Consider the following 26,250-nt stretch of genomic DNA (forward strand, 5'->3'; position numbering starts at 1 on the left):
GCAAACATTACACCAAAGGGCCATACCACTTCGCAGCCGGATTAGGGTAAGAAAAAAACCCTCCTAGAGCTGACATCGCCAAGCCTAAAGGGAACGTAATGATTTAGAAAAGCGACATTGAAATGGTTAGACTCAGGTTTATTAAGTGTAGCTTCAAATGTTAGAGAAGTGAATGAATACTGGGCTCAATCCATCTGTAGTTCCCCCCAGAAAGTGAGAATATGGTGTGATCCATTAACGTTAGGGGTACGACACCGAATATAAGCTAAGGTGGGCGTTGGGTTAAAATGGCCGCTTAGGGGGAAAGGTTCGGTTGTGTATGGGAAGCAATCGCTTTAGGACTATTTTAAGACCGTGTTGTTGAAAGGAGCGCCGTTATGCAGCAACGTAACCATCGCCAACGGAGCTGTGGGCGCCTATTCTTTAGAGGGAGAGTTGTGGTCTTAACTGTGAAGGGCCATCGCTAGCACGTATGTTTAACAAGAAGGTCTGAGCTGGCCCTGTATAACGCATAATTCATTGTGTAAACAGAATTTGAAGAACCTTCACAGACTTGATTATGCATTATACAGAATCAACCATACCGTTCCTGGGCTGGAACCTAGAAGAGGTTGTCCTTTGATAATATAAAGTAAAATATAGATATCTCCGATCTTCCTTTGGTGGATAGACCCCCTTTGTGTTATGCCATGGAGTGGCGTACGTGTAATTGGATTACATTTTACACACCGGTTTTTGCGATGGCCTTTAAATAAAGGAATGCTTACATAAGCACTTTTTGCCGTAGATGTCATTGTTTTGCTGTAACTGCCAAGAGAGATGCTATAACCCAAACAATAATGTGTGCTGCTGATTAGTGTACATCCCTGTTACAAAGGACTTTTGTTTTGGAAAACACCTCTTTTGAGCAGGGCCCGCTTCACCTGTTGTTTCTTTAAGTCTGTCTTTTACTACTTGTCATCTCCTCTGTTTACCCATTGTACAGCGCTGCAGAATATGATGGTGCTATATAAAACAATACATAACACCTAATCCCCCCACACTCCCTTTTTGAGGCCACATGAATTGCTGAAGCAGAATTATGCATGTGAAACGCGCTGTCCTATTGAAATGTAAACTACAATAGGCTAGTACAGCACAGTAGAAGTTGCTGTGCATTTGGTTTTTGGAGATCCTGGTCTCAATGAGAGAAAAAAAGGTTCCTGTTGCATTACTAAATATGTGGCAGGGTTTGGCTAAGGCCTTGTTTGGGTCTATGATTCCTCTTCTACAAACATTTTACCCAGAAAATGTGTTCTCCAGCTTAAAAGATGGTTGTGTGGCCGTTCCAGCTGACCGTTTGTGACGAGTTCCTTACCCAGTGTCCTTGCGTGAATGCTTATGTCTCATGTAAAGGAAAGTTTCTTGTTTTGTGATAGATTATTCATCATGGGGAAAGAGGTACTTCACGTAGGATGTAGTTGGGGTACTTGAGGAACCTATGATATTTGTTGTAATGAGTGATGTTTGGCTGGAAAAAATGAAATCACTGATCTAGAAAAGGTTAGTGAATCATATTGTAGTATTGTGATGGGACATAGCATTTGACAGCAGATAAGAACCATTCGGCCCATCTAGTCTGCTCATCTTTTGTTCCTGCTTTAAAGACTCAAACTTTAAACAGGTCCTGGTCTCCGGGGTCGTATACCTATCATTACATTACAGTTATTCATATAGCGTATCCCATGCTTGTTGATATTCCCTTACTGTGTTAACCTCTACCACTTCCTATGTTAAACTGTTTTACTTACAGCGCCTTGCAAAAGTATTCACCCCGCTTGGCGTTTTGTTGCATAACAACCTGGAATTAAAATAGATTTTTATTTGGATTCATGTAACAGACATACGCAAAATAGTCCAAATTGGTGAACTGAAAAGAAGGAATTTAACAAAACAAAACAAAAAAAACCAGAAAAGTAATGCATGTGTATGTATTCACCCCCTTAACCCCTAAATAAGATCTGGTGCAACCAATTTCCTTCAGAAGGCACAGAATTAGATAAATAAAGTCCACCTGTGTGCAATCTAAGGGTCACATGAGTTCAGTATATATACCGTATTGGCTCAAATATAGGCCGCACTTTTTTCCCCCACTTTAAGTCTTTAAAGTGGGGGTGCAGCCTATATTCGGGGTCTAGTGCCCGACGCCCGGGACATGCAGTCCCGGGCGCCGGGCAGGCAGCGGGGTTAGGATACAGATCCCCCGCAGCGGTGCAGGGGACCTGCATCCTACTCCCCGATACGCTCAGACAGCCTCCCCTGGCAGCACTTCCCACGGGGGGGTGCCGGCACGGGAGGTTGTCTAAGCGCATCGTGCGGACCGTCCGCACGATGCGTTTTACCTCTGCCCCCCCCCGGACTTACCGGAGCAGACTCCCGGGTGTCTTGCGGGGCCGGCGGGGGAAATATACGCGTATACAACTTCCGGTGCCGGCACATCCGGCACCGGAAGTAGTATTGCGTAGATGTCCCCCGCCGGCCCCGCAAGACACCCGGGAGTCTGCTCCGGTAAGTCGGGGGGGGCAGAGAAGGACAGTCGTAGCATATCTCGGGGAGGGAGGACAGTGGCAGCATATCTCGGGGAGGGAGGGCAGTGGTAGCGTATCTCGGGGGGGAGGACAGTGGTAGCGTATCTCGGGGAGGGAGGACAGTGGCAGCATATCTCGGGGAGGGAGGACAGTGGCAGCATATCTCGGGGGGGGGGGCAGAGTGGCAGCATGTTTTTTGGTGCTTTTTTAAAGAAAAAAACTTTTTCTTTAAAAAAGCACCAAACTTTTAGGGTGCGGCCTATATACGGGGGCGGCCTATATCCGAGCCAATACGGTATATATATATCTATATCTGTTCTGAAATGCCCCAGAGTCTGCAACATCACTGAGCAAAGGTTCACCACCAACCAACTGGCACCCTGAAGATTAAGGAGCTCTCCAAACAGGTCAGGGACAAAGTACAAATAGCGATTGGGTTATAAAAAAAAAAAAATATATGACAACTTTGAACATCCCACACCATTAAATCCATTATTACGAAATGGATTTAATGCGGAGCCACAACAAACCTGCCAAAGCTCACAGAGCAGGCAAGGTGGGCATTAATCAGAGAGGCAACAAAGAGACCAAAGATAACTCTGAAGGTGCTGCAGAGCTCCACAGCAGAGATTGGAGGATCTGTCCATAGGACCACTTTAAACCATACACTCCACAGAGCTGGGCTTTATGGAAGAGTGGCCCAAAAAGCCATTGCTTAAAGAAATAAAATTTCTCATCACCCTGAGAACATCGTCCCTACAGTGAAGCATGGTGGTGGTAGCATCATGCTGTGGGGATGTTCTTCATCAGCAGGGACTGGGAAACTGGTCAGGCTTGAAGAAATGATAGATGGCACTAAATACAGGGAGATTCTTGAGGGAAACCTGTTTCAGTCTTTCAGAGATTTGAGACTAGGATGGAGGTTCACCTTCAAGTAGGACAATGACCCTAAGCTTACTGCTAAAGCAACACTCAGGTGGGTTAATGGGAAACATTTAAATATCTTGGAATGGCCTCGTCAAACCCCGAACAAACAAATTAAAAATCTGTGGCATGACTTGAAGAGTCAGTGGAAACCCATTCAACTTGAAGGAGCTGGAGCAGTTTTGCCTTGAAGAATGGACAAAAAATCCCAGTAGCTAGAAGTGCCAAGCTTATAGAGATGTACCCCAAGAGACTTGCGGCTGTAATTTGCTGCAAAAGGTGGCTCTACCAAGTATTGACTTTGGGGGGTGAATAGTTATGCACGCTCGAGTTTTCTTTCTTTCTTTTTTTTTTCTTTCTTATTTCTTGTTTGTTTCACAATAAAAATATTTTACATCTTCAAAGTGGTAGGCATGTTGTGTAAGTCAACTTCTATACGTTACATGTAAGCCTCTGACCCTCTAGTTTTAGACTATGATCTCTTGTTCTAACATTTTCCTCCTTTGAAATAAACTTCCATCCCATACTTTGTTAAATCCCCTTCAAGTATTTAAATGTTTGTATCACGTTTCTCCTCTCTTATTCTAGATGAGGTCTGAGCAGAGATCTGTAAATGGCATAACCACCTCCCTCTTTCTGCAACTAATGCCTCTACGTATAACCACACTCTAGACATAGCACTAAAATTCCACTTAATTCCCATGAATTTTTCTAAGCAGTAGATACTGTTTGCAGCATTGCGGCCTCCAATACTGGTTTACCTGATGGATTGTGCCTGTCAGGTTCTGCAACATGGGGTTCAAGGCAAAACACTTCAAGGGATGGATGAAAACACCAGTTTGTTTAATTATGCAATTCTCTCTCTATCCCTGTTCCTAATAGTCTTGCTTACACATATATATGTTTACTTTATAATAGTATGTTCCTCTCATTAAAATATTGTTTCAATTAGTCAATATTCTCAACGTATGCACCTTCAAGGGAGTCGCTGTCATAAACTAATTGAAAGCTTATTGGCATAACTGTCTATTTTATTTTGTTACCGAAGATCAGGTAGGTAATAATTGTGTTTACCTCCCTTCATTTTTTATTTTAATACTAAGCTTTTGAAAGGTACAACGTGCAGCTACTACTACTTAGTTGGATATGATTCTGTGATATAGCTTCTTTCTGAAGAAAAGAAAGAAAAAATTGAAAGTTATAATTAAAAGCAGCATATTCTGGCCAAACATGCAACTGCAACTTGCAAACTAGCCATATACCATTTGTAGCTACACACCCTTGTTATCTGTTACTGCCCAAAAGCACATATTTACTAAAGGTGGGTTTATTCACTTATCAAGGAATATTGTCAGCAATATGGGAAAACCGCATACATCTAAGATAATACTTTGTGTGGATTTGCAAATGGAAGCATATGAACCACATGTTTATTAATTGTCTCCGTCAAATTTTATTTGTATTCTCTAGTACTTTATGTTAAGCAAATAACCCTCAGTAAATTTGTCATAAAAAAATATATACTTTTCCCCCCATTTCTTGCAAGTTCGAGAAATGTTGTTTCTTGCTCTCAATGTGTGCGCTGAGCCAGCAGGGGGAGCAATCTGAGATCCCAGCAGGATTAATACGGACCCTGCAGGGTCTAGAGTGGTTCTGGCGGTAGTCAGCAATGACGCCTACCAGAAGGGAATGTCTGGGCATTCATATTATAACACCGTTATACCTGTGACGAGGGACATGCTAAGGGAAATCTTGCCTCATCTTTTATGAACTTACCTGTACATGCAAAGGGGTTAACCCTTCCTATGCGCTACCTAAATATTGCCCATCATTATTTATATATAAGCCTTTCATTTACAATAGTCTCTACAAATGTACGCATTATAGCCATAAAAAGGTTTATGTGAACCCTTTTTCTTTTTCATCTTCTCTTCCTTTTTCTTATTACATCTCACACGATTGCTGAACCACACTTACATCCTAAACTTTACTGCAGTACACACACCATAACTTTCGGTACAAACCCTTTCTTATTCTCTCTAACGATATTGCATCACCCCAAACTCTCTTTCTCTTTTTTAGGGGAGATCATTGTGACATTTGCCAATCACGCTAGGCGGGCATAAAGCAAACATCTAATCCACCCCCTCCACCCTGGACCATCAATTTAATACCTGCCCAGCACCCCCAACAATTCCCACAGTGACAAGCCTTTTTATGTGTAGAGATTCAGCACCATTTGATATTGAAATGGTTAAATTGTCCCTGCTATACTGTATTTTAACTAAATTGTTTCCCGCAGTCCATGGAATTTCTTTAGATATGTGTAAAGACTTCTAAACAAGGGATATAGGAGATAGAGCAATGACCAGCTTGAGATCCACCTGACATTTCAGTGCCATGAAGGGCTCTAACAGATACCAAACATCCAGATGCCCTTACAATACAAAGTGAAAATCAAACAGAAAAATCCAGAATATAAAGTTACTCCTCAGTGCAGTTATGTTCCTGCAGTGATATACCATCTGGACTATTGCAACTCCCTACTAACCGGCCCCCCCCCAAGCCAATATGAGCACTGCTGCCAGACCAAGTTTCCTTTCCCACCTCTTTATCTGCTCCCCTTCTATGCCAGTTGCTCTATTGGCTCTTCATACTCTCCAAAATTAAATTTAAACTTACCCTGAACTAAAGCGCCTTTAAAAGCTCTGTAACCCCTATATCTCTAATATCCAATTAAAATACTACTATTCGCCCTCTTCGATCCTCCTGTGACCTGCGCCTCTCTTCTACCGTTATTACCGCTTTCCACTTGTTTATTCAGGTTTTCACACATGCTGCACCACGTCTCTGGAATTTTCTACCCCATTTTGTATACTTTCTCCCTCTTGCTCATTTAAAACCCACATATTCCAAGAAGTACACAACCCACGACCAGCATGTTTGGATAATTTATAAGATGCAGACTGTTCACAAATTAAACTGAGTATACTGACATAAATCACCTGAAAAAAATCTTCCGAAATAACCACATCAAATGATTAGCAATTTGGGAGAGATGTAGTTCATGCCTGAGAAATTGGATTGCTTAAAGCAAACAGTTTGTTATACCGGTGCCTGAAAAATAAGCACTAAGTGCCCTCTAGAGGCGTTTCGTATACGGTTCATATGCTGTTATTGTTGTATGTTGTTACAGTTACTATAATTTTATTGTTAAACAAAGATTGTAAGGTGTATCCAATAAACCTGGAGATGCCAGGTGCGTTAAACATTTCAACGTACCGATTTTACTTATGAATTAACGGCCGGCCTGAGTGTCTTCTGCAAGAATAACGCATAGTTAATGTGGAGAGATTTATTGGACGTTGCTTCGATTGGCAAGCCCTTCTTGCAGGAAATGTTCACTGAGGCTGGCCCTCCACAATGTATGCAAACTTGTTAAATGGATATGACGCTGCTGTATTCAGATTTTGTAGTGACGAAAAGATCATTTCTCTATAAAGGTCTATTCTGTCTTCTTCACATTGGTCTCATGTCCCATCTATGGAGATGCTGAAAGGATTGCTGCTGGCACGAGTGCCTCCTTTAGGCTGCTGCTTTTTGTTGACTGTGATGACATGTGGAGGACTGCTGTCAAACTGCAAACAACTGGGATTACACCTAGAAACCCTAAGAGAGGTTTGGGATGGTGAGTTGCATACAGCCGCATAACATCCTTATCTTTAATTCATTTAAGGGCAATTTACTGTACAGGTGACATGGTTAATACCAGGAATCGTGAAATTTCTTGCATCTGTAGCAGCCAGCCAACAAAACGCAGGAACTCCGTAATACTACTTTAGGGTCACCTGATGTCACGTCATGTGACCTCCTTCACGGTCAGACGTTCAGCTGATCTCCTGCATGGCATTTAACTTCTCCGCACCCCCCCCTATGCATTTTCGAAAGGGCCAAATTCAAATGCTATGAGCTATATGCATTAAAAGGAGAGCCTTTATTATATAAACTATTCCCAGAAGATTATCATGTCTTTAATTTTAATGACCAAAGTGTACAACTTTTTTTTTTAAAATTCAGTTTGAGCTATGCCATGTGTCTACTCCATATGATCACATTTTGCTAGAGAGAGCAGAATCTCCTACCGTGTTACTGGTCATTAGACTAAGCTTATGAAAGAAAATAATAAATTGTATTTATTTTGTTTGTTAACACATCACAAAGCATATTACTAAAAGTTTTATTTTTACATACAAAACATTTTCCATACTAGGAATGTATTTACTCTAATGCTACACTGTATACTGCTATTAAAGTGTTTATTTTTTTTTATATTAGGCCATCGTCTGCTCACACATGTGTTGTGTGCACCTGATATCATTCTCTTGCTCATCTCCCTGCTTCTCCTCCTCATTATTTGTGGAGAGCTGGAGGAACATCTGGGCACCCTGTATTACTTACAACTTTCTTGCCTGTACACTGTGGGCTGTGCTGCCCTCTATCTCCTATTTTCCTGGCTCTTGCCTTCTTCTATTGCCCCTGCCTCGGGCTACGTGGGCTCCCAGTTGGCTATACTGACGGCAGAACGCCCAACACTGCAACGACGACTGGGCAGAAGGATGATGATGTTACTACCCTGGTGCGTCTTGGTTACTATATTTATCCTGTGCCCACAATCTTCCCTGCTTCTCCATGTGTGTGGAGTCATTGCTGGTCTAGTGTGTATCCTTCTATTTCAAAAAGAAGTGAAGTGTGAACGTGAATGAAGAAGTACAAAATCATGCTATGAAATGTAGTGTATCCTATGTATAAATATTGATTGAGGTTTTGTGTGCCAAAATATAATAAATAAATCATTATTTTTATTAATTGATTTATGTAGTGCCATTATATTCTACGGTGCTGGGTAAACAAGACATAACAAGTATTGCAAAACGTAAGAATTGTGTTATAATATAGTTACATAAGAGGTAAAGTGCTGCTTTTAGACATAATTAACTGCCGTGTCCTAAGTGGCAGAATTGCGTCCTTATGTATAAAGGCCAGTGATTCTACATTAAGGCCACAGGCAAAATTTTACGTACTGTAACCATCATGCTTTTAATATTTTTATACATAACTACAATTTTCTGCAATATTCCCGAGTGACATTTTATTATTTAGTCCAGCAAGCACACACGCGGGAGCGGGTGGTAATGGTCAGAAATTCAGCAGGAGCAGGCAGGATTTAAAAAAAACAGTCCCGCGCAAGGCTCTAATGTACAGTGTGTATTTGGGGAGTGGATTACTCTTTTTTTGCACGGACAGCGTTTTCCTTACATTTTCTTACAGTCCGCTCAGCATCGCTCTCATGTCTTCAGAAGTCAGAGTCATGGAGAGTGACACTGGACAGAATCCAAATATTTCAAAGTCTTGCATTATTGCCCCTTGCACGTTTCATACCTTCAAGGAATAAAGGGTCGGTGAACCCTGATAGAGAAGAAGAGAGGGCAGAAGAGAGGTGCGTATTATTAAACTCACCTTCGAGAACATCATGTAAATAGCATTTCCAATCTAATTCAATAATTCACGAAAGTATTCACATCCTTAAAAATGTTCATACATTGCTGCAAGCTTCATGACGCTTACAAATTAGACTCGGGCTCTGGTGCACAGTAATTATTGTGTAGGTTGGGTGCTTCAGAACCACTCTTGAACTGAAGGTCCTGTCTGTGACAGTTTAATGTAACTTTGTGTTTCAAAACTTGTGACATTGCTGGTTAAGGGGAATTCTAAAGCAAACAACTGTTTATTCAAAGTCTGTGGAAGATAGTAAAAGAAAATGCTTGTTAAATATGTGTTTCTCTCAGACTCTTGTCTTTTAGAGATGTGCACCAATCTGTCCTCCTTACGGATGAGCAGCTGGCAGAAGTGTTTATCCCAGATGCCCTCCTTGCCAGATTCACGGAGTCTCCTGTTTCCATTCCATTTGGAGATCCAGAGGCACTCGAAAATGAAATGCTAAAGGCTGGGATCCAAGCATCTCTGAGGGAATATAAGCAACAAGAAAGAATAAAGGAACCAACTCTACACAAGTCTAGTGTTTCAGCACTCAGGTAAACAAGTGCTAACAATAAAGGAGGGCGTATTGCAAAAAATATATAGAGAAAATGTGACTAAATTGGAATTGGTAAGAAACATAAGATTGTATTGATTGTATTGTAAAAAGTACTGTAGTTCTTATCTTTGTATTATTGTGGAATCTTACACCACATATATATGTGTTTACAAAAAAAGGGTAAGTTACAACATAGCGTATGTGAATTTTTCTATACCACAATAAATTATTACGTGGAAAACAGGAAAGCTGTAGGAAGAGCCTCGGGCATAGTTGTGATGTGGCGCAGGAAGCAAGTCCTCAACAAGGCAGAGCCTCTGCACATCTCTCTCTTCCCCAATTGGAGAAACAGGGAAGAGGGTTGCGTGGAGGCTCTGCCAATTTGAGGACTTGCTTTCTGCTCACCAGAAGAAGAAAGCATTTAGTGCTGCGGAAAAAGAAGACAGGGAGGTGAAATCGGTCAGCAGAGAACGTAGGGAGACACTGAATATGACTGAATATGAGAGAGCGTCCCAACCAGCCAAATGTCTTTTATGATACCTGCTGAGCATCATAGGTAGTTCTCAGCAAGAGTATACAATGAAAGCTATGCTGCACAACTATTTGACTGGCTCATTTTTTAGTTCCTCCATCAATGTCTGGCTAAGTATATAGTAATTGAAGTTATGGTGTACCACCGTCAATATGAGGCTCAGTATATAGTAATGGAAGTTATGCTGTACCACCATCTGTGTCTGACTCGGAATATAGTGATGGGAGTTATGCTGCACCACTGTCAGGGTCAGTATATTTGATGGGAGTTATACTGTGCAACTGTCAGACTTAGTATATCATTATGGGAGTTATGCTGTACCATCATCAGTATCTGGCTTAATATATCATGATGGGAGTTATACAGTACAACCATCAGTGTCTGGCTCAATATATACTAATGGGATTTATCCTGTGTAACATATATCAGGTTCACTATGTGCTTATGCTGACTATGAGCTGCACTGTATCATATCCATGTCTGGCTAACTATACGATGATGAGGGTTATGCTGTGACACCTGCATGTGCATAATGGGGATTATAGTACACAACCTCTAGAGTGGTTACTTTACTGCCCCTTTGTCCCTTATGTCCCATAAAGCTCATGAGAAGCACTTGCTCAGGCCCTGAAAACCACAAAATGTGAATACATTTGCTTTACTATTATTTTTTTATAATTCTCTGCAGTTTTAATACACTATATGGACAAAAGTATTGGGACACCTGACCATTAAACCAATGGGGACTTTTATAACATCACATTTTTAATACAAAGACATTAATATGTAGTTGGTCCCCCTTTTCACAGCTTCCACTATTCTGGGAAGGCTTTCCACAAGATTTTGGGAGTGTGTCTGTTTTTGTTGCCCATTCATCCAGTAGAGCATTTGTGAGGTCAGGCACTGATGTTGGACGTGAAAGCCTGCCCACAATCTCCGCTCTATTTCATCTCAAAGGTGTTGGATGGGGTTGAGGTCAGGCCTCTGTGTGGGTCAGTCAAGTTCTTCCACACCAAACTAATCCAACCATGTGTTTATGGACCTTGCTTTGTGTACTAGGGCAAAGTCATGCTGTTGGAAGCATAGCATTGTCCAAAATGTCTCAGTTTGCTGGAGGAGACATACCAAAATGCTCTACTGGGTGAATGGACAAAAATTCCCATAGAAATGGCCCAAAATATTCTGGAAAACCTTCCCAGAAGAGTGGAAGCTGTTATAGCTGCAAAGTGGGGACCAACTACATATTAATGTCTATCTATTTAGAGTGCAATGTCATAATAAAAGTCCCTCATTGTGTAATGATCAGGTGTCCCAATACGTTTGTCCATGTAGTGTATCATTATACAGTACTAGTTTCCTAAAAAAACTCTGTGAAAATATAGTGGGGGAGGGTAATTTTGTTTTTGCTTTGGGAGCAAAAGAAGCAGCTACGGCTCTGTGAAACAGTGCCTTAAACGATACAGATAGGCAAAGGTATAATGCGTTAGAAGAAAATGTGCCATACAGTGCCTCAAACGTTCTATAAATCAGTAACTAGAAATGTGTGTGTAAGATCACGTGGGTCATTTACTTATTTTATTGCAAAGACCTAAAAAAGTGCTATACTTCAAGAAAGAGAAAAATAATAACACAATCCCATAAATTATTATAGGCATAAGAGTGCCATAAAGATTACAGATACACAAAAATATGGTTCTTTAGAAAAAAAATTATCTTCCCTGAGGGTATAATAATAATAAAAAAATGCCACAGCTTCCGAGTGAACTCTATGTACCTATTTTTCATACACCAATCCCCATAGATTGTTACACACAATACAGAGCGTAAAGGAATACAAATACACATAAATTGCATGCTTGTTTTAAAAAGTGTCTTTTCTGTGAACATAGTCTATAAATCAATATCTATAAATTACTAGGCCAGAATATAATACTTTGTTCCAAATTGACTAAGTTTACACCAAAATCATTTGGATCATTCGCTTGTATTATCATAGAGTCCTAAGATTATGTGCAGGAGGAAAAAAAGGGAAAAAATATCTTCCATGTGAACATACGGTATTATATAAATACCTATAAATGAATAATCAAGGTACAGTGCTTTAAATCGAAATTCTCTAGCATTAATCAAAATCATCAGTCATCCGCATTGTGTCATTACAAAGGCCTAAAAAGCGCTATGCGAAAATGACTTTTCCCTTTCAATTAGGCCTTTATTCTAAACCTTATTAAATTAAGCCAGTCATTTGAGTCAATCATTGAACCAAAAGGCTCTATTTTATCTTCATGACTATGAGCCTCGTATGAGGTCCCCATTTGTATGTGATGTTTCCTCAGGAAGTTAGTGACCGGAAAAGGGACTTTCTCTTCGTCCTAGTGCGGAAAGACAAGTCTGTAAATAGTTTTCTGTCAGCATAGGTTCCATCCTTAATACTTGATTCTCTAAATGCTTGAAGAATATCTCAGAATTTATGAATGACTTTTTCAGGCAGAGTTTTGGATTTTGTAGCCCTGTGAGTTTTCTAAAAAAAAAATAGTTATAAAATCAGTAACAACACCTAGTTCTTTAAGGTAATCTCTGAGGACCCCCAGCCCCCAAATTCATTTGTTATATTTCCTCTGGAATAAAAATCTAATCCTCACATTATTGCATCTTGATCTATCTTCAGTTTCAATAATCTTCAGCTCTAATTCCTCTAATTTACTTTTTTTCCACTTTGTAGGCATCTCTTTGAGTAGCAAGCTCTGGGTTATTTGCTCCAGTTAACATAACTTCATATAAGGTTACAGGTTGATGTTCCCTATCCCGTGAATTTTCCTTATTCTCTGCAGCATTAATATCCATCTTCTTAGGCGTAGAAATCTCTGTCTGTGTCTCATCAATCCGAGCTTTTGTGATGTAAGCTCCATATTAATGCCCATGGTTTTGGAATGGGATCTCCAACAAGATCTTATAGATGTGTTGGTCAGGTGCCAAATGATTTTGGTCAAATAAATTAATATAGACATAACCTGGGTGCTTCCCCTAGCCAAATGAAACATTTGAAGGAATAAAGTGGGCACGCCAGAAATATCTTCATAGTGACAATTGTAATGAAACTTGATCTTTCATTACCTCTTGGGGACTTTTATCAAGATCTCCAGTGGTGGAGCTGAAACATTGTTTAGTACTATTGATGCTCTACATCATCTCTTCTTTTGTGAAGTCATATCAGTATATATCAAATATATGTTGTATTAAGAAGTATTGCTTTAATGGGATTGAATTGGACAAGTGGTAGGCAAAATAAGGCAGCATGCCCCTCTCCTGTTGGGAGAAAAAAAATTGACCCAGACAAGCAGGGCTTTGAGTCTGGGTCAAACCGGGACAGTTCCGAGTTATGGATTATCCGTGAAAGAACTCTCCTCTTTCATAACATTTGGGACACTAATGTTTTATCCACTGCTGTTTATCCATTTTTTATTTTCAGATCCTCTTTTTCTTTCCGTACTTTGTCATAATCTGTTTGGGCTGTGTTTTAACATCTAGGTATACGAAACAAATGCCTAGGTATAGGCAATTACACTTTGATAGAAATACATGACATTTCATTTGTCGGCGTGGGAAGAACTGCCATATGGAGTGGTACTGTCTATTTAGCCACGGTTCAGTAAATGTTTTACACCAAGACGGCCTGACATTTTACATTCCTAACTTTCATTGGCCTTTGAAATAGAGAACACTGTTATAACTGAGATGCTGATATTTATTCTTTCATTTAGAGGTGCTAGAATATATACAGTTGCCGTCTCCATTCTCCAGCCACTAGTAGCTTGAGGGTTCCCTGTTGGAGACCTGAGTTACAAGTTCTATTTATGTGTATCTTCTGTTTCGATGGCATCTCCAGAAAACTGTATTTGGAGAGGGCCACATAGGAGATCATTTATCAAAATAATAGTACACCCCTTTATTTGCACACCTAGATAAAGTTGTTAGGTTCCACAAATTACATTAACCAGATGTAAAAAAATCTGAACAGCCTTGCACAACCTTCTCATACAGAGTGGGTTATAGGTGGGTAGACTGTAGAGGGAAGAAGCATTGCTGTCCCTTGCCAGTACTTTTTCCCAGGAGCACCCTTCCACTCACAGTACATGCACACGATCAACCTATGACTTACTCTGAGTCTGCCTGTGCAGTGGGAGAGGGCAGCAGAAATACCCCTCCATTCAAGGGACGGCAAGCATTGTGTGACAAGAAGAGGAAAGGGCAGCAGCTATCTTGTTGGAGGCAAATCTGTATCTCTCACTCGTACCAGCTTCATTTCTAATCACATTGAACAACACCTACCCTCATTTCCTTTCTTATGATTCCAGGCTCCAGCAGCTTGAACAGATGGGATTCCCTACAGGACCTGCGGTGGTAGCATTAGCAGCTACTGGGAAGGTGGACAGAGCGGTGTCCCTGCTTGTGGAGGGACAGGTTGGCGAAGACATTAATGTGACCAGTGAAAGATAAGGAGTACTATAACCAAGGAAAATATGTGCAAACGCTTCACATAGCCTCACTGTGCTATCATATCTTCATATCCAAGAAAATATGCCAAAAGAGTCAATAGATATCTTTGCTATCACGATGTTGGTGGAATAGCATTTTGCCTCTTCGGGTGTTTACTAAACTTTGTATTTGATAAACTTTAGTGTCTCCAATCCACCAAAATCACTTTCAGGGCTGGCTTGATATACACAGTTTCCACCTGTGAAACATAACAAAACAACCTGGATTTCAATTTAAAAAATCATTTTATTTATACAATGTGCTCCCCTTCCATGGAGGATTAAAATAATAAAACGTGTAAAGAACATATAACAAAGTACGTATCTTCTTATAATAACCATGACAACCGATCTATCATTATCATGTTGTGGCATTCACATAGCAGCACCCCCTTGTGCTGGCAACTCTTGCTGCCATTTTAAGTGCTAACATAAAGGCCAATGTGTCTTCTTAGAGAAAGGAACCATTAAAAGTATGGGGCCAACAAGTACTGTATGGATGCCCACTAAAAATAAATATGGTTTTGTTGAGTTGAATGTAATATTGCAGCACTGTACTATAATACGTATTAGCATTGCCTTCAATGAATGTAGGAATGGAATATGCAAATTGTGTTTTATCTCAGTGCTAAAAGGAAACAGGCTACATTAATAATACAACAAAATGTATAACCCACTTTTCTGCAAGAGCAATCTTGTAATATGTTCCATGGAAATGTTGCTGCATAAGTATTAATCTATTCCAAGAAACCATCTTCCAATTGTTGCATCTTTGATGTTAGGGTAAAAAGGCACTAAGATGTGAAGGTGGGTTAGGGATATATCCAAGGTTGTTTGGATAAAAGCAGTATGTCTGGAACCATCAGTAAGTCTCATCCTCCTCATCCTCATTATGTTGAATTGATAAAATCCTGTATGGCGAGGGCCCGTTGCGCCTGCCCCTATAGAAGCCAGTAGTGCCTGTTGGGGAAGGTTCTCTCCCTGAGCCAGCATCTGTTTCTGAAAGAAAAATGGGGGTAAAAATATTAAAAGAAATGACACGGACCCTAAATAACTTCTCTGTTACTGCACTACTTAATTGGAGCACCTCAACCACTACCCCAAACACCTCCACAATGACAAATTACCCTCAGTCAACAATCTAGAGTTTTACACCTAAACAGACTATCCACAGTACTAATCATAGTGATTTAAGAACCTAGTAATATCTGTATACAACAAATTAAAAGATAAAAGTTAAATGGACCGCTTTAATCAAGTCCAGACATTGGCAAAAAAAAGAAGCCACAGTGCTAACACTGACTTCACTCCCAGATATCCTACATGAAGCACACGAACCTCTTCCTTACTGACAATAATCACAAATAATGCATACCGGTACTACCCAATATATCTTCCCATCTCATTTCATGGTTGGCTCAATTCTTCCCTCTTTAATTTAATTTCTAGTAATAATGCTACAAAACCTAAAGCCTGGCTATCATTATTCTCCCAATGGACATTATGGCATTCCAGCAAGTCTCTTTTTTTCCTATTCTTTTAAACACCACCACAGTTCCTGAGCTGCTTTAAGTGAACTTGTCTGAGTCTGAGACGTAGTGAAGTTAACCAGATGCAAAACACTATATCATGACTCTCTACAACTCCACTGTAAGACATTATATGAAGCTTCCACTTAGACAGCAACAGTGTACACACCAGAGCCTCTAGAATACTATGTAACCATATAAAGAACAGGCAAAGGCTATTCTCAGTGTTAAAAATGAAACTATTGTCTGTTTTTCTTTTTCCAGACCATAATTTATCAAAGGTCTCATCGCCATGATGCCTCTATAGAACAATTGTCTTTTAACCCAACGTACTTAAGGGGACAGCTTAAAGTTTCAATACTGAAGCATCACATCATAACATTCTAGTCTAAACATGCATGATGGTATTGCTGCCCATGTTCACTAGCATCAGACTGCCTTAGCTGGATTTGTAATAATAATTTGAAGTATGGAGAGGCCACATAGCATGTAACAGGTAAGGGGGAACAAATGAACCACTCAATGTAGCTTCTTTAAACACAGATACAGACACAAACGTGCATTTCTTTCTACAACATGCCTCGTGCACATTTGCAGCTTCATGCACCAGGAATGCAGAGGTAACATGCGCACTTTGACCTAACTTCTAGTTGGACAATCACAAGGGCTGTAATGATAGCACATTCTTCATTTACAATGCATATTAAAATAAGATTAAATGTATCCTAGGAATTGTAATTACTCATATGATGACCAGTAGCTACTAAATTCTCATAAAATATAGTTTGCACAGCAACATAAAAATTGGTATATGAGGTTACTTTCAGCAGTTGGGAACATGGTACCTTCACAGCCCTGTGAGTACTGAGAGCGGTTGCGGGACCATTGGAGAAATGCAGGGGTGGGAAGCTTACTGACGGTACAAGCAGTGCAAGGCTATTGTTACCTGGCCACATAATGTACTCAAGCAGAGTGACCCTTCTAACCAGCAGTTCCAGCTGTTCTTGAAGCTGGAGAAAGGAGGCTAAGCTGACCACCTGTCAGACCGAAAATAGCACAATGGGACACTGAAGCACATGGACTGGTGTGAAGGATGGGTGAAGGCAGTGAAATGAAGAGGAATGAACATGATATTTAAATGGCAGGAAAGGTGTGTGATGGGAAGTTCTGGAGTGACAAGTGTACAAAAACAAAGAACACATGAATAGACAACTGGATCAATGAAGAACAGAAGAGGATAAGAAGTGATCTAAAAAAAAGCTAAAATTCTGTTACAATGTCAGACCAAGGGGAGAACATCCCCATCATCAAGAATTACGATAAATTAATTCTTAGGTAAAGTACTAAATATGTAAAAACACCAGAGAAACATGTAATGTTTCATCTTAAATAGCACTCTACTCCATAATTATCTCCGGTTTGCTTTAATTATGACCCACAGAATTGTGCACTTATTCCACCAGAGGGCACTGCAACAAAGAAAAAGAGCTTAGTGTATCGCAATACAACTACAAAGCCCTTAAATTCTACATCCTATTTATCAACAGCTTTCATTGTAGCTCAGACCAAATGTCAAAGTCTTTCTTAACTTGGTGGCATTTCCAGAAAAACGGAGCCTAATGAGCACATAGATTCCATTGCTTATCATACATTTTGCTGACTTCTCTGACAAGTTTAACCACCACATCATCTGTGTCTGTAGAGGAGTGTTTAATAATGCTTCTACTCCCCTTAATTTTAAGTGGAAGGGTTTTCCATCACCTTTACCCACCATAACTCATGTAATGGTATTTCTCGTGCTACCCCAAGCCTCAAGTATTAAGCCAGTATCACAACCTCATGCTGACGAGTCCCATTAAGGACAAAACAGCTGTCCATGAGTGGTGATCTGGCTACTGCACCTCTTCCCAAGTTTTGTCTAAAGGCTGTCTTGTACAGCGGGCAATTACTTTCAAGGGATCCATGTATGAAGTGGATATATAGGCAAAAGGTGATCATTGTTGACCTTATTTGCATGCGGCTACCCAGAATCCCTTGTGGTTGTGGCAGCACCATGAGATTTCTGAGGGTGTCTGGTGTCTGTAGATGAGTGTTTAATAATGCTTCTGCTACCAAGTTTAACCACCTTCTCTGATAATTCACGTATATATATATATACACACACATACGTTTTGTATCCTTTGCATGCTGTAATTATTTTACCCAGGGTGATGACTACCGTGCAGTATGTTGGATATAAAATTTAAGACCGAAATCCCTTCTGCGTGTTGGAGCATCCCACATAATGCAGGACAGTAGTCAGGGCAACACACGTGTTGGTTAGCGACATGTAAAATGTTTAGTTTTATGGGAAAAATGGCAGACGTGGTCACTAAACTGAAAAAAACCCTTGTCCGTTCGACCCTGACAGATGGGAAGTAGTACTTTGCTCAGCCTGCGCTTCCTCCATGCGGGAACACAGAGATTTTACAGATTCAGAAGTATGAAGCGTACATTCCAGCATAGTTAAACAGTGGCTGGAGTCTGATGTCACTTCCAGCCAGAGGGCATCACAGGCGCACTCAGTTATTCCAGATGTATGCAGTTTTCAAAACACACTTTGAAAATATCATAAAAATAACACCATTAATCCAATGATTGAGATAATTATGTGACAGATTTCACTTTCAGACATCTAGGCACTCTAAAGAATTTGGGACTCTTAACAACATGAGTGTAATTTGTGATTTCACATACAACCTTTACATCACAGTATGAAGTACGAAGGAATCTACTGCTTCTAATAATGGCAGCAGTAAACATATCCTGTTACATAAACTGCAACCAATACAAGTATACCTTGTAGCTTTACCAGTTAGCCAAATGTATAGATATGTTTTTTTAGTAACAAACAGTATGCTGGTGTAACTGGCTGAGAATACGGACGCTTCTACAAGCGTTAAAAGCCCAGATCAAAATGGAATTTCTTTCAATATCATGTCCTTCTCTAGCTCAATCAATCATCTTGCCTATTTCAATATATCCGCATTCACATAATATGTCATTAAAGACCACCTATTACCTTAATGTAAGGCTGGAGGGATTGGCTGTCCAGAGACTACCTACTATGTTAACTAGAAGCTGAAGCCTGTATGTATCTGCACAGATACTATGTGGCCAGGAGATCACGCCATTGTGCAGACATACCATTTTTTAAAGTGGAAAATAAACAAAATGCACACCTACAGGACCCGTTTTTTTCATTATTTCTCCTTTATCTAAAATGTTTGTTGAATTCCTACCCACTCGCCCTGTTCCACAAAACCCCGTGCTCCTGTTGTCTGCCACATTTGCCTCCTACCATCAGATCTTTGATCTCTCCATTTTGAAGTACTGTATGACTGCCTCTCGCTTCTTCTCAAACATTACCCAAATACTCACCATGTATTCCAATCATTGTCTCCAATATTAATACTCTCTCTGCTAAAATCTTCAGTGCTTCTCTGATCTGCAGCATTCTCTCTCCCTGTGCAAGCAAGAGACAGACACAGCTGTGAGGGATTAACCCCCTCCCACCCATATTGCACCATTCAAAGGTTAAGACATCTTTAAGCTGCAACTACAATGCTGGCACACTAACAGTTAACAAGACTCATGCATAAGCCTGGTAGGAAAAGAGCGCAATCACAATTTATTGCAGTATTCAGATTACAAATAAAATGTTAGTCCTTCTAGCATGTCAGCCTTCATAGTTTTATTACAAAAAAAACATTTGAATACCGCCACTTATCCTAAACATATTTTCAATAATAAAAGTACTTGATGAGGTTTCGGTTAAATAACTATAGGGTCATGTTTTCTCATATAGTGGCAATTCTCCCCAGATATCGACTTATTGAAAGTAGGTGATCGAAATTTTGAGGTGTAACAAGATTACGTTGGAAGTCTATTTCTTACAGGTTATAGTCCCCTTGACCAAGCTATAACAGAACATTGCTGTAGGATTGCACTTTTAAAAATATAGTTTCATATGATCTTTAAGGCATTATTGTGCTAACCCATTCCATTACATAGGCCTTATGGAATAGGACTGAAATCTAATTTAGCACTACACTGTCTTATATGAATGAAAACCTACAAATAATGGATTGTCCAGAAGAACGTTTAATGTTAAGATTGGCTGTTACATGCTGGGTTTCTATGAGTTAATATGATTAACCATTATGTTGCTTAAAAAGACACAATGCATCAGGGGAAGGGTTACGTGGCAGGTTCTGAAGAACATAGAAAGTGTTAAAAAAAGAGGCCGTGGGGAGAAAGAAGAGGGTGAGACAGAGGGAATCCCCACAGCTGTATCACTCTGTACTGCAAAGACCCACCAAACTCATTGTAACATCTAATTCCTAAATTAGAGTTCTAGGAGTCCCTTAAATAATAAACAATAAGATCAATAGGTACTGTTGCTTACTAAGACTTTATTGGGCGTCTTTATAGGAAAAAGTGTTTGCCAACAAGATGGGAAACTGATATGAGTTGGAAGAATAAGATAGGTAAGCAGGGACCGGAAGTTAAAGACACATTGGCAATAATGATGACATCATAGAACTAGAATGAAGAGCAGATATTAAAGAAACACTATTAAGAAGTAACAACACTAGTAAGAAGTAAAAAGTAATGTTCTGAGTTGATGGGTAGCTTGAGGTATGGGTAGATATAACATGTAAAAAGACAAATATAGTATAGACAGATATAATACTTTCACATAATATTGCATGACATGACAAAATACACTGGAGTAACTGAGTTTATAGATACTTCACATAGGTTGAGGATCCCCAGAGGGGTTAGTGAATTGGAAGTGGTGATATCAGAGGATAAAGTTTTGCTTGTTTCCATACTTACAGGTTCCCCTCTTTCTCCTGGTTCACCTTTCTGTCCGGGAGGACCCTGGCATACAAGAACAGTTACAAAAGAAAATTAAGTTGTGGAGGGAAAGATAAGAAAAAAATATATAAAAAAGTTATTAGAATAAGATGAGGAAAGGAAAAGAGCAGAGAGAGAGAGGGGAAAGAGAGGGGGAGGATGGAGAGAGAAAGACAAAAGAGAGAGAGAGAAATATGTGATAAATAAGTCTAACCTACCATTTCACCTTTGGTCCCAGGGTCTCCTGGCTGGCCAGCTGGGCCCTACGGTATGATATAATGTGTGTGAGTTTATCATAGAATTGTTATACAGTGCAAGATGCAGCATGTGAGCTATACTAAGTAATGTTATACAGTGCATCCAGCATGTGAGCTACACTGAGTAATGTTACACAGTGCAAGATACAGCATGTGAGCTATACTGAGTAATGTTATACAGTGCAAGATCCAGCATGTGAGCTATACTGAGTAATGTTATACAGTGCAAGATACAGCATGTGAGCTATACTGAGTAATGTTACACAGTGCAAGATACAGCATGTGAGCTATACTGAGTAATGTTACACAGTGCAAGATCCAGCATGTGAGCTATACTGAGTAATGTTATACAGTGCAAGATCCAGCATGTGAGCTATACTGAGTAATGTTATACAGTGCAAGATACAGCATGTGAACTATACTAAGTAATGTTATACAGTGCAAGATACAGCATGTGAGCTATAGTGAGTAATGTTATACAGTGCAAGATACAGCATGTGAGCTATACTGAGTAATGTTATACAGTGCAAGATACAGCATGTGAACTATACTGAGTAATGTTATACAGTGCAAGATACAGCATGTGAGCTATAGTGAGTAATGTTATACAGTGCAAGATACAGCATGTGAGCTATACTGAGTAATGTTATACAGTGCAAGATACAGCATGTGAACTATACTGAGTAATGTTATACAGTGCAAGATCCAGCATGTGAGCTATACTGAGTAATGTTACACAGTGCAAGATACAGCATGTGAGCTATACTGAGTAATGTTACACAGTGCAAGATCCAGCATGTGAGCTATACTGAGTAATGTTACACAGTGCAAGATACAGCATGTGAGCTATACTGAGTAATGTTATACAGTGCAAGATACAGTATGTGAGCTATACTGAGTAATGTTACACAGTGCAAGATACAGCATGTGAGCTATACTGAGTAATGTTACACAGTGCAGGATCTAGCATGTGAGCTATACTGAGTAATGTTATACAGTGCAGGATCCAGCATGTGAGCTATACTGAGTAATGTTATACAGTGCAAGATCCAGCATGTGAGCTATACTGAGTAATGTTATACAGTGCAAGATCCAGCATGTGAGCTATACTGAGTAATGTTATACAGTGCAAGATCCAGCATGTGAACTATACTGAGTAATGTTATACAGTGCAAGATACAGCATGTGAACTATACTGAGTAATGTTATACAGTGCAAGATACAGCATGTGAACTATACTGAGTAATGTTATACAGTGCAAGATCCAGCATGTGAACTATACTGAGTAATGTTATACAGTGCAAGATACAGTATGTGAGCTATACTGAGTAACGTTATACGGTGCAAGATACAGCATGTGAACTATACTGAGTAATGTTATACGGTGCAAGATACAGCATGTGAGCTATACTGAGTAATGTTACACAGTGCAAGATCCAGCATGTGAGCTATACTGAGTAATGTTATACAGTGCAAGATACAGCATGTGAGCTATACTGAGTAATGTTATACAGTGCAAGATACAGTATGTGAGCTATACTGAGTAACGTTATACGGTGCAAGATACAGCATGTGAACTATACTGAGTAATGTTACACAGTGTAAGATACAGCATGTGAGCTATACTGAGTAATGTTATACGGTGCAAGATCCAGCATGTGAGCTATACTGAGTAATGTTATACAGTGCAAGAGACAGCATGTGAACTATACTGAGTAATGTTATACAGTGCAAGATACAGCATGTGAACTATACTGAGTAATGTTACACAGTGTAAGATACAGCATGTGAGCTATACTGAGTAATGTTATACGGTGCAAGATCCAGCATGTGAGCTATACTGAGTAATGTTACACAGTGCAAGATACAGCATGTGAACTATACTGAGTTATGTTATACAGTGCAAGATACAGCATGTGAGCTATACTGAGTAATGTTATACAGTGCAAGATACAGCATGTGAGCTATACTGAGTAATGTTATACAGTGCAAGATCCAGCATGTGAGCTATATTGAGTAATGTTATACAGTGCAAGATCCAGCATGTGAACTATACTGAGTAATGTTACACAGTGCAAGATCCAGCATGTGCGCTATACTGAGTAATGTTATACAGTGCAAGATACAGCATGTGAGCTATACTGAGTAATGTTATACAGTGCAAGATCCAGCATGTGAGCTATATTGAGTAATGTTATACAGTGCAAGATCCAGCATGTGAACTATACTGAGTAATGTTACACAGTGCAAGATACAGCATGTGAACTATACTGAGTAATGTTATACAGTGCAAGATACAGCATGTGAACTATACTAAGTAATATTATACAGTGCAAGATACAGCATGTGAGCTATACTGAGTAATGTTATACGGTGCAAGATACAGCATGTGAGCTATACTGAGTAATGTTATACAGTGCAAGATACAGCATGTGAACTATACTAAGTAATATTATACAGTGCAAGATACAGCATGTGAGCTATACTGAGTAATGTTATACAGTGCAAGATCCAGCATGTGAACTATACTGAGTAATGTTATACAGTGCAAGATCCAGCATGTGAGCTATACTGAGTAATGTTATACAGTGCAAGATGCAGCATGTGAACTATACTGAGTAATGTTATACAGTGCAAGATGCAGCATGTGAGCTATACTGAGTAATGTTATACAGTGCAAGATACAGCATGTGAACTATACTAAGTAATGTTATACAGTGCAAGATACAGCATGTGAACTATACTGAGTAATGTTATACAGTGCAAGATACAGCATGTGAGCTATACTGAGTAATGTTATACAGTGCAAGATCCAGCATGTGAGCTATACTGAGTAATGTTATACGGTGCAAGATACAGTCACTGGGTCATACTAAGTAACTCTGTCTTAGATACAACCTTGGTGTCTTTGGATTTTATTAAACAGTAGGCAGTGCAGCATTTTCACTGGATATGTCACTTACAATGTCTCCCTTTTCTCCTCTTTGTCCATCTTTACCTGGTGGGCCAGGTAATCCCTATAAAATGACAACAGCAATACAATGAATGGCAATAAATAACAATATGTAGAGCATATTATAGCCAGTCAGTCTGCAGTAACGAATAGTAGTGGTGATCTCCCCCAGAGCTACCATAAGATAGTTGTAGCTCATAGGTTCAGGTTTTGATAGTATTTCTATGTCTTCAACAACCTGAACAATATCATTATTGCATAATTGTTGTACTTGCCATTAGGTGCTACTGGCGACAGAATGGTAAAGACATCAACAATCAACATATACTAACACAACAATACTTAGCAACACAATCTACAAAATATTAACAACAATTATAAAACACTGGTTGGAATCACATTTGTCTATGTTATATAACAGGACTATGTGGTTACAAATCTAGTACCTCTTGCCCCGGGGGTCCAATTAGCCCTTGGGGTCCTGGTGGCCCTAAAGAGTATAAAATAGAAATGGGGTAGATTAAAATTAAAAACATAAAAAAACCAATCATGTAATGATAAAGAAACCATACAATACTTGCCTACAGGTCCTGGAGGTCCCCTTGGCCCTTGAACTGGGGGGCTCCCAGTTTCTGTAAAACGGTTGGAATTAAAAATGTCTACAAAAAAACACATCTTATTTAGCAAATTATACAGATATTGACAAAAATTGACTTTCTGACACTATTGCTTGAGAGGGGTAAAAAGAATGCAAGACTGATTATATATTTTTATATAGCAAACAAAAAATCTATTTATTTTGCAGATGTCCTGTTTGCCACTGGTGTCTCCCCAAAAGTGGTCTGCACACAAGACCACCACTACACAAAGCACACAGTACTGTCAGATATTCATTCCAGAACAGATCTCTTCCAGCAGTCAAAGTATTATTAACTTTTATTTAAATAGCACCAACAATATACACAGCGCTTCATGCAATACATATATTCAGAGTATATGACAAAACTAGAATTGGCAGACTAAGTCAAACTGATACGTTAGTAAAAGAGGGCGCAGCGCGCATGCGTACAGTCAAGAAGATCCACATTCTATTCCAGCAGTAATTTTTTTTTACATGATATGTATTTTATTAATTAATGATACTTAAAAATACATTTAAGAAACAAAGAAAGCATTTTTGCCTGGGGCTTTTGCTTTCTATTTGCATTTGTACTGCTTGGCACAATTTTTCTTTTAACTGTTTTATTCAAATAGAAAAATTAGTTGTTTACAATAACTGATCTTTAACTGAATAAAATGTCATAGTTTCTCAATTCCTGGGCACAGGCCAAGGCTCTGCGGGAGGTAGACCTGGCATGCGACTGGAGCACCTTTTTTATAGGAATGTCCTATGAGGCGTAAAAGAAGGTGGCTTTATTTAAGCTCCACCCACTGTTGGCCATGTTCCACCAGTTTCCAAGCATGTCCAATCCATATTTGGCCGTGTTCTGCCCATGTTTCACCAATATCCTGCCCAGAAAGTATTTTTTGGTCACATTTTATCAGCTGGGGTGCCACTGTGCAAAGGGAATAACTTCCAGAAAATATACGCTGATGCTGTTTTAAGCACCTGCCAATATATTGAACATATATACAGTACTGTGCAAACGTTTTAGGTAGGTGTGGGAAAAAGGCTGTACGGTAAGAATGCTTTAAAAAAAATAGACACGTTAATAGTTTATTCTTTATCAGTCCTGGAAAAGATAGTTTGGCCCCCACAGAGCCTTGATCTCAACATCATCGAGTTTGACTGGTATTACATGGAGAGAGGCAAGATGTTCCCAGATGTCTGGAATAACCTCCCCACCGAGTTCCTTCGGAAAACTGTGTGCAAGTGTACCTAGCAGAATTGATGCTGTTTTGAAGGCAAAGAGTATTCACACAAATATTGATGTGATTTAGACTTTTCTTTTTCTAT

The 26,250-nt window shown here is 39.6% G+C and overlaps 2 protein-coding genes across 6 annotated transcripts in view; one reads left to right on the forward strand and one right to left on the reverse strand.

The window, feature by feature from the left end:
- Positions 1–6: 6 nt before the first annotated feature.
- Positions 7–14,969, forward strand: RHBDD3 (rhomboid domain containing 3). The gene is made up of 6 exons (XM_053468747.1): positions 7–46; positions 6,995–7,179; positions 7,827–8,210; positions 8,820–8,988; positions 9,353–9,583; positions 14,473–14,969. Exons 2-6 carry the CDS (start codon positions 7,035–7,037, stop codon positions 14,612–14,614), a joined length of 1,071 nt encoding a protein of 356 aa, XP_053324722.1. The 5' UTR covers positions 7–46; positions 6,995–7,034; the 3' UTR covers positions 14,615–14,969.
- The window catches only part of EMID1 (EMI domain containing 1), a 22,666-nt gene continuing 11,295 nt past the window's right edge, over positions 14,880–26,250 (reverse strand). Inside the window, exons 10-17 of one of the 5 annotated variants that reach the window (XM_053468733.1) lie at positions 24,875–24,952; positions 24,740–24,783; positions 24,304–24,357; positions 21,302–21,346; positions 21,063–21,107; positions 19,602–19,686; positions 17,128–17,218; positions 15,530–15,651 (exon numbers count right to left, since the gene is read on the reverse strand). In XM_053468733.1, the coding sequence (XP_053324708.1) occupies positions 17,163–17,218; positions 19,602–19,686; positions 21,063–21,107; positions 21,302–21,346; positions 24,304–24,357; positions 24,740–24,783; positions 24,875–24,952 (407 nt within the window). In that variant the 3' untranslated portion in view covers positions 15,530–15,651; positions 17,128–17,162. Of the gene's footprint in view, positions 15,652–17,127; positions 17,219–19,601; positions 19,687–21,062; positions 21,108–21,301; positions 21,347–24,303; positions 24,358–24,739; positions 24,784–24,874; positions 24,953–26,250 lie in introns of all 5 variants that reach the window. The other 4 variants (XM_053468717.1, XM_053468725.1, XM_053468710.1 and 1 more) reach the window with 4 other exon arrangements.

This window comes from Spea bombifrons, chromosome 1 (assembly GCF_027358695.1).
Source record: "Spea bombifrons isolate aSpeBom1 chromosome 1, aSpeBom1.2.pri, whole genome shotgun sequence".
In the NCBI taxonomy this organism is placed as follows: domain Eukaryota; kingdom Metazoa; phylum Chordata; class Amphibia; order Anura; family Pelobatidae; genus Spea; species Spea bombifrons.

What these genes read in the sequence shown, in the direction of transcription:
- RHBDD3 (XM_053468747.1), top strand. Translation starts at nt 7,035, where the DNA reads ATGGAGATGCTGAAAGGATTGCTGCTGGCACGAGTGCCTCCTTTAGGC. An exon ending in AGTCATTGCTGGTCTAGTGT is followed by an intron (nt 8,211 to 8,819) that starts GTATCCTTCTAT and finishes ATTTTCTTACAG; the next exon opens with TCCGCTCAGCATCGCTCTCA. An exon ending in TCTAGTGTTTCAGCACTCAG is followed by an intron (nt 9,584 to 14,472) that starts GTAAACAAGTGC and finishes TTATGATTCCAG; the next exon opens with GCTCCAGCAGCTTGAACAGA.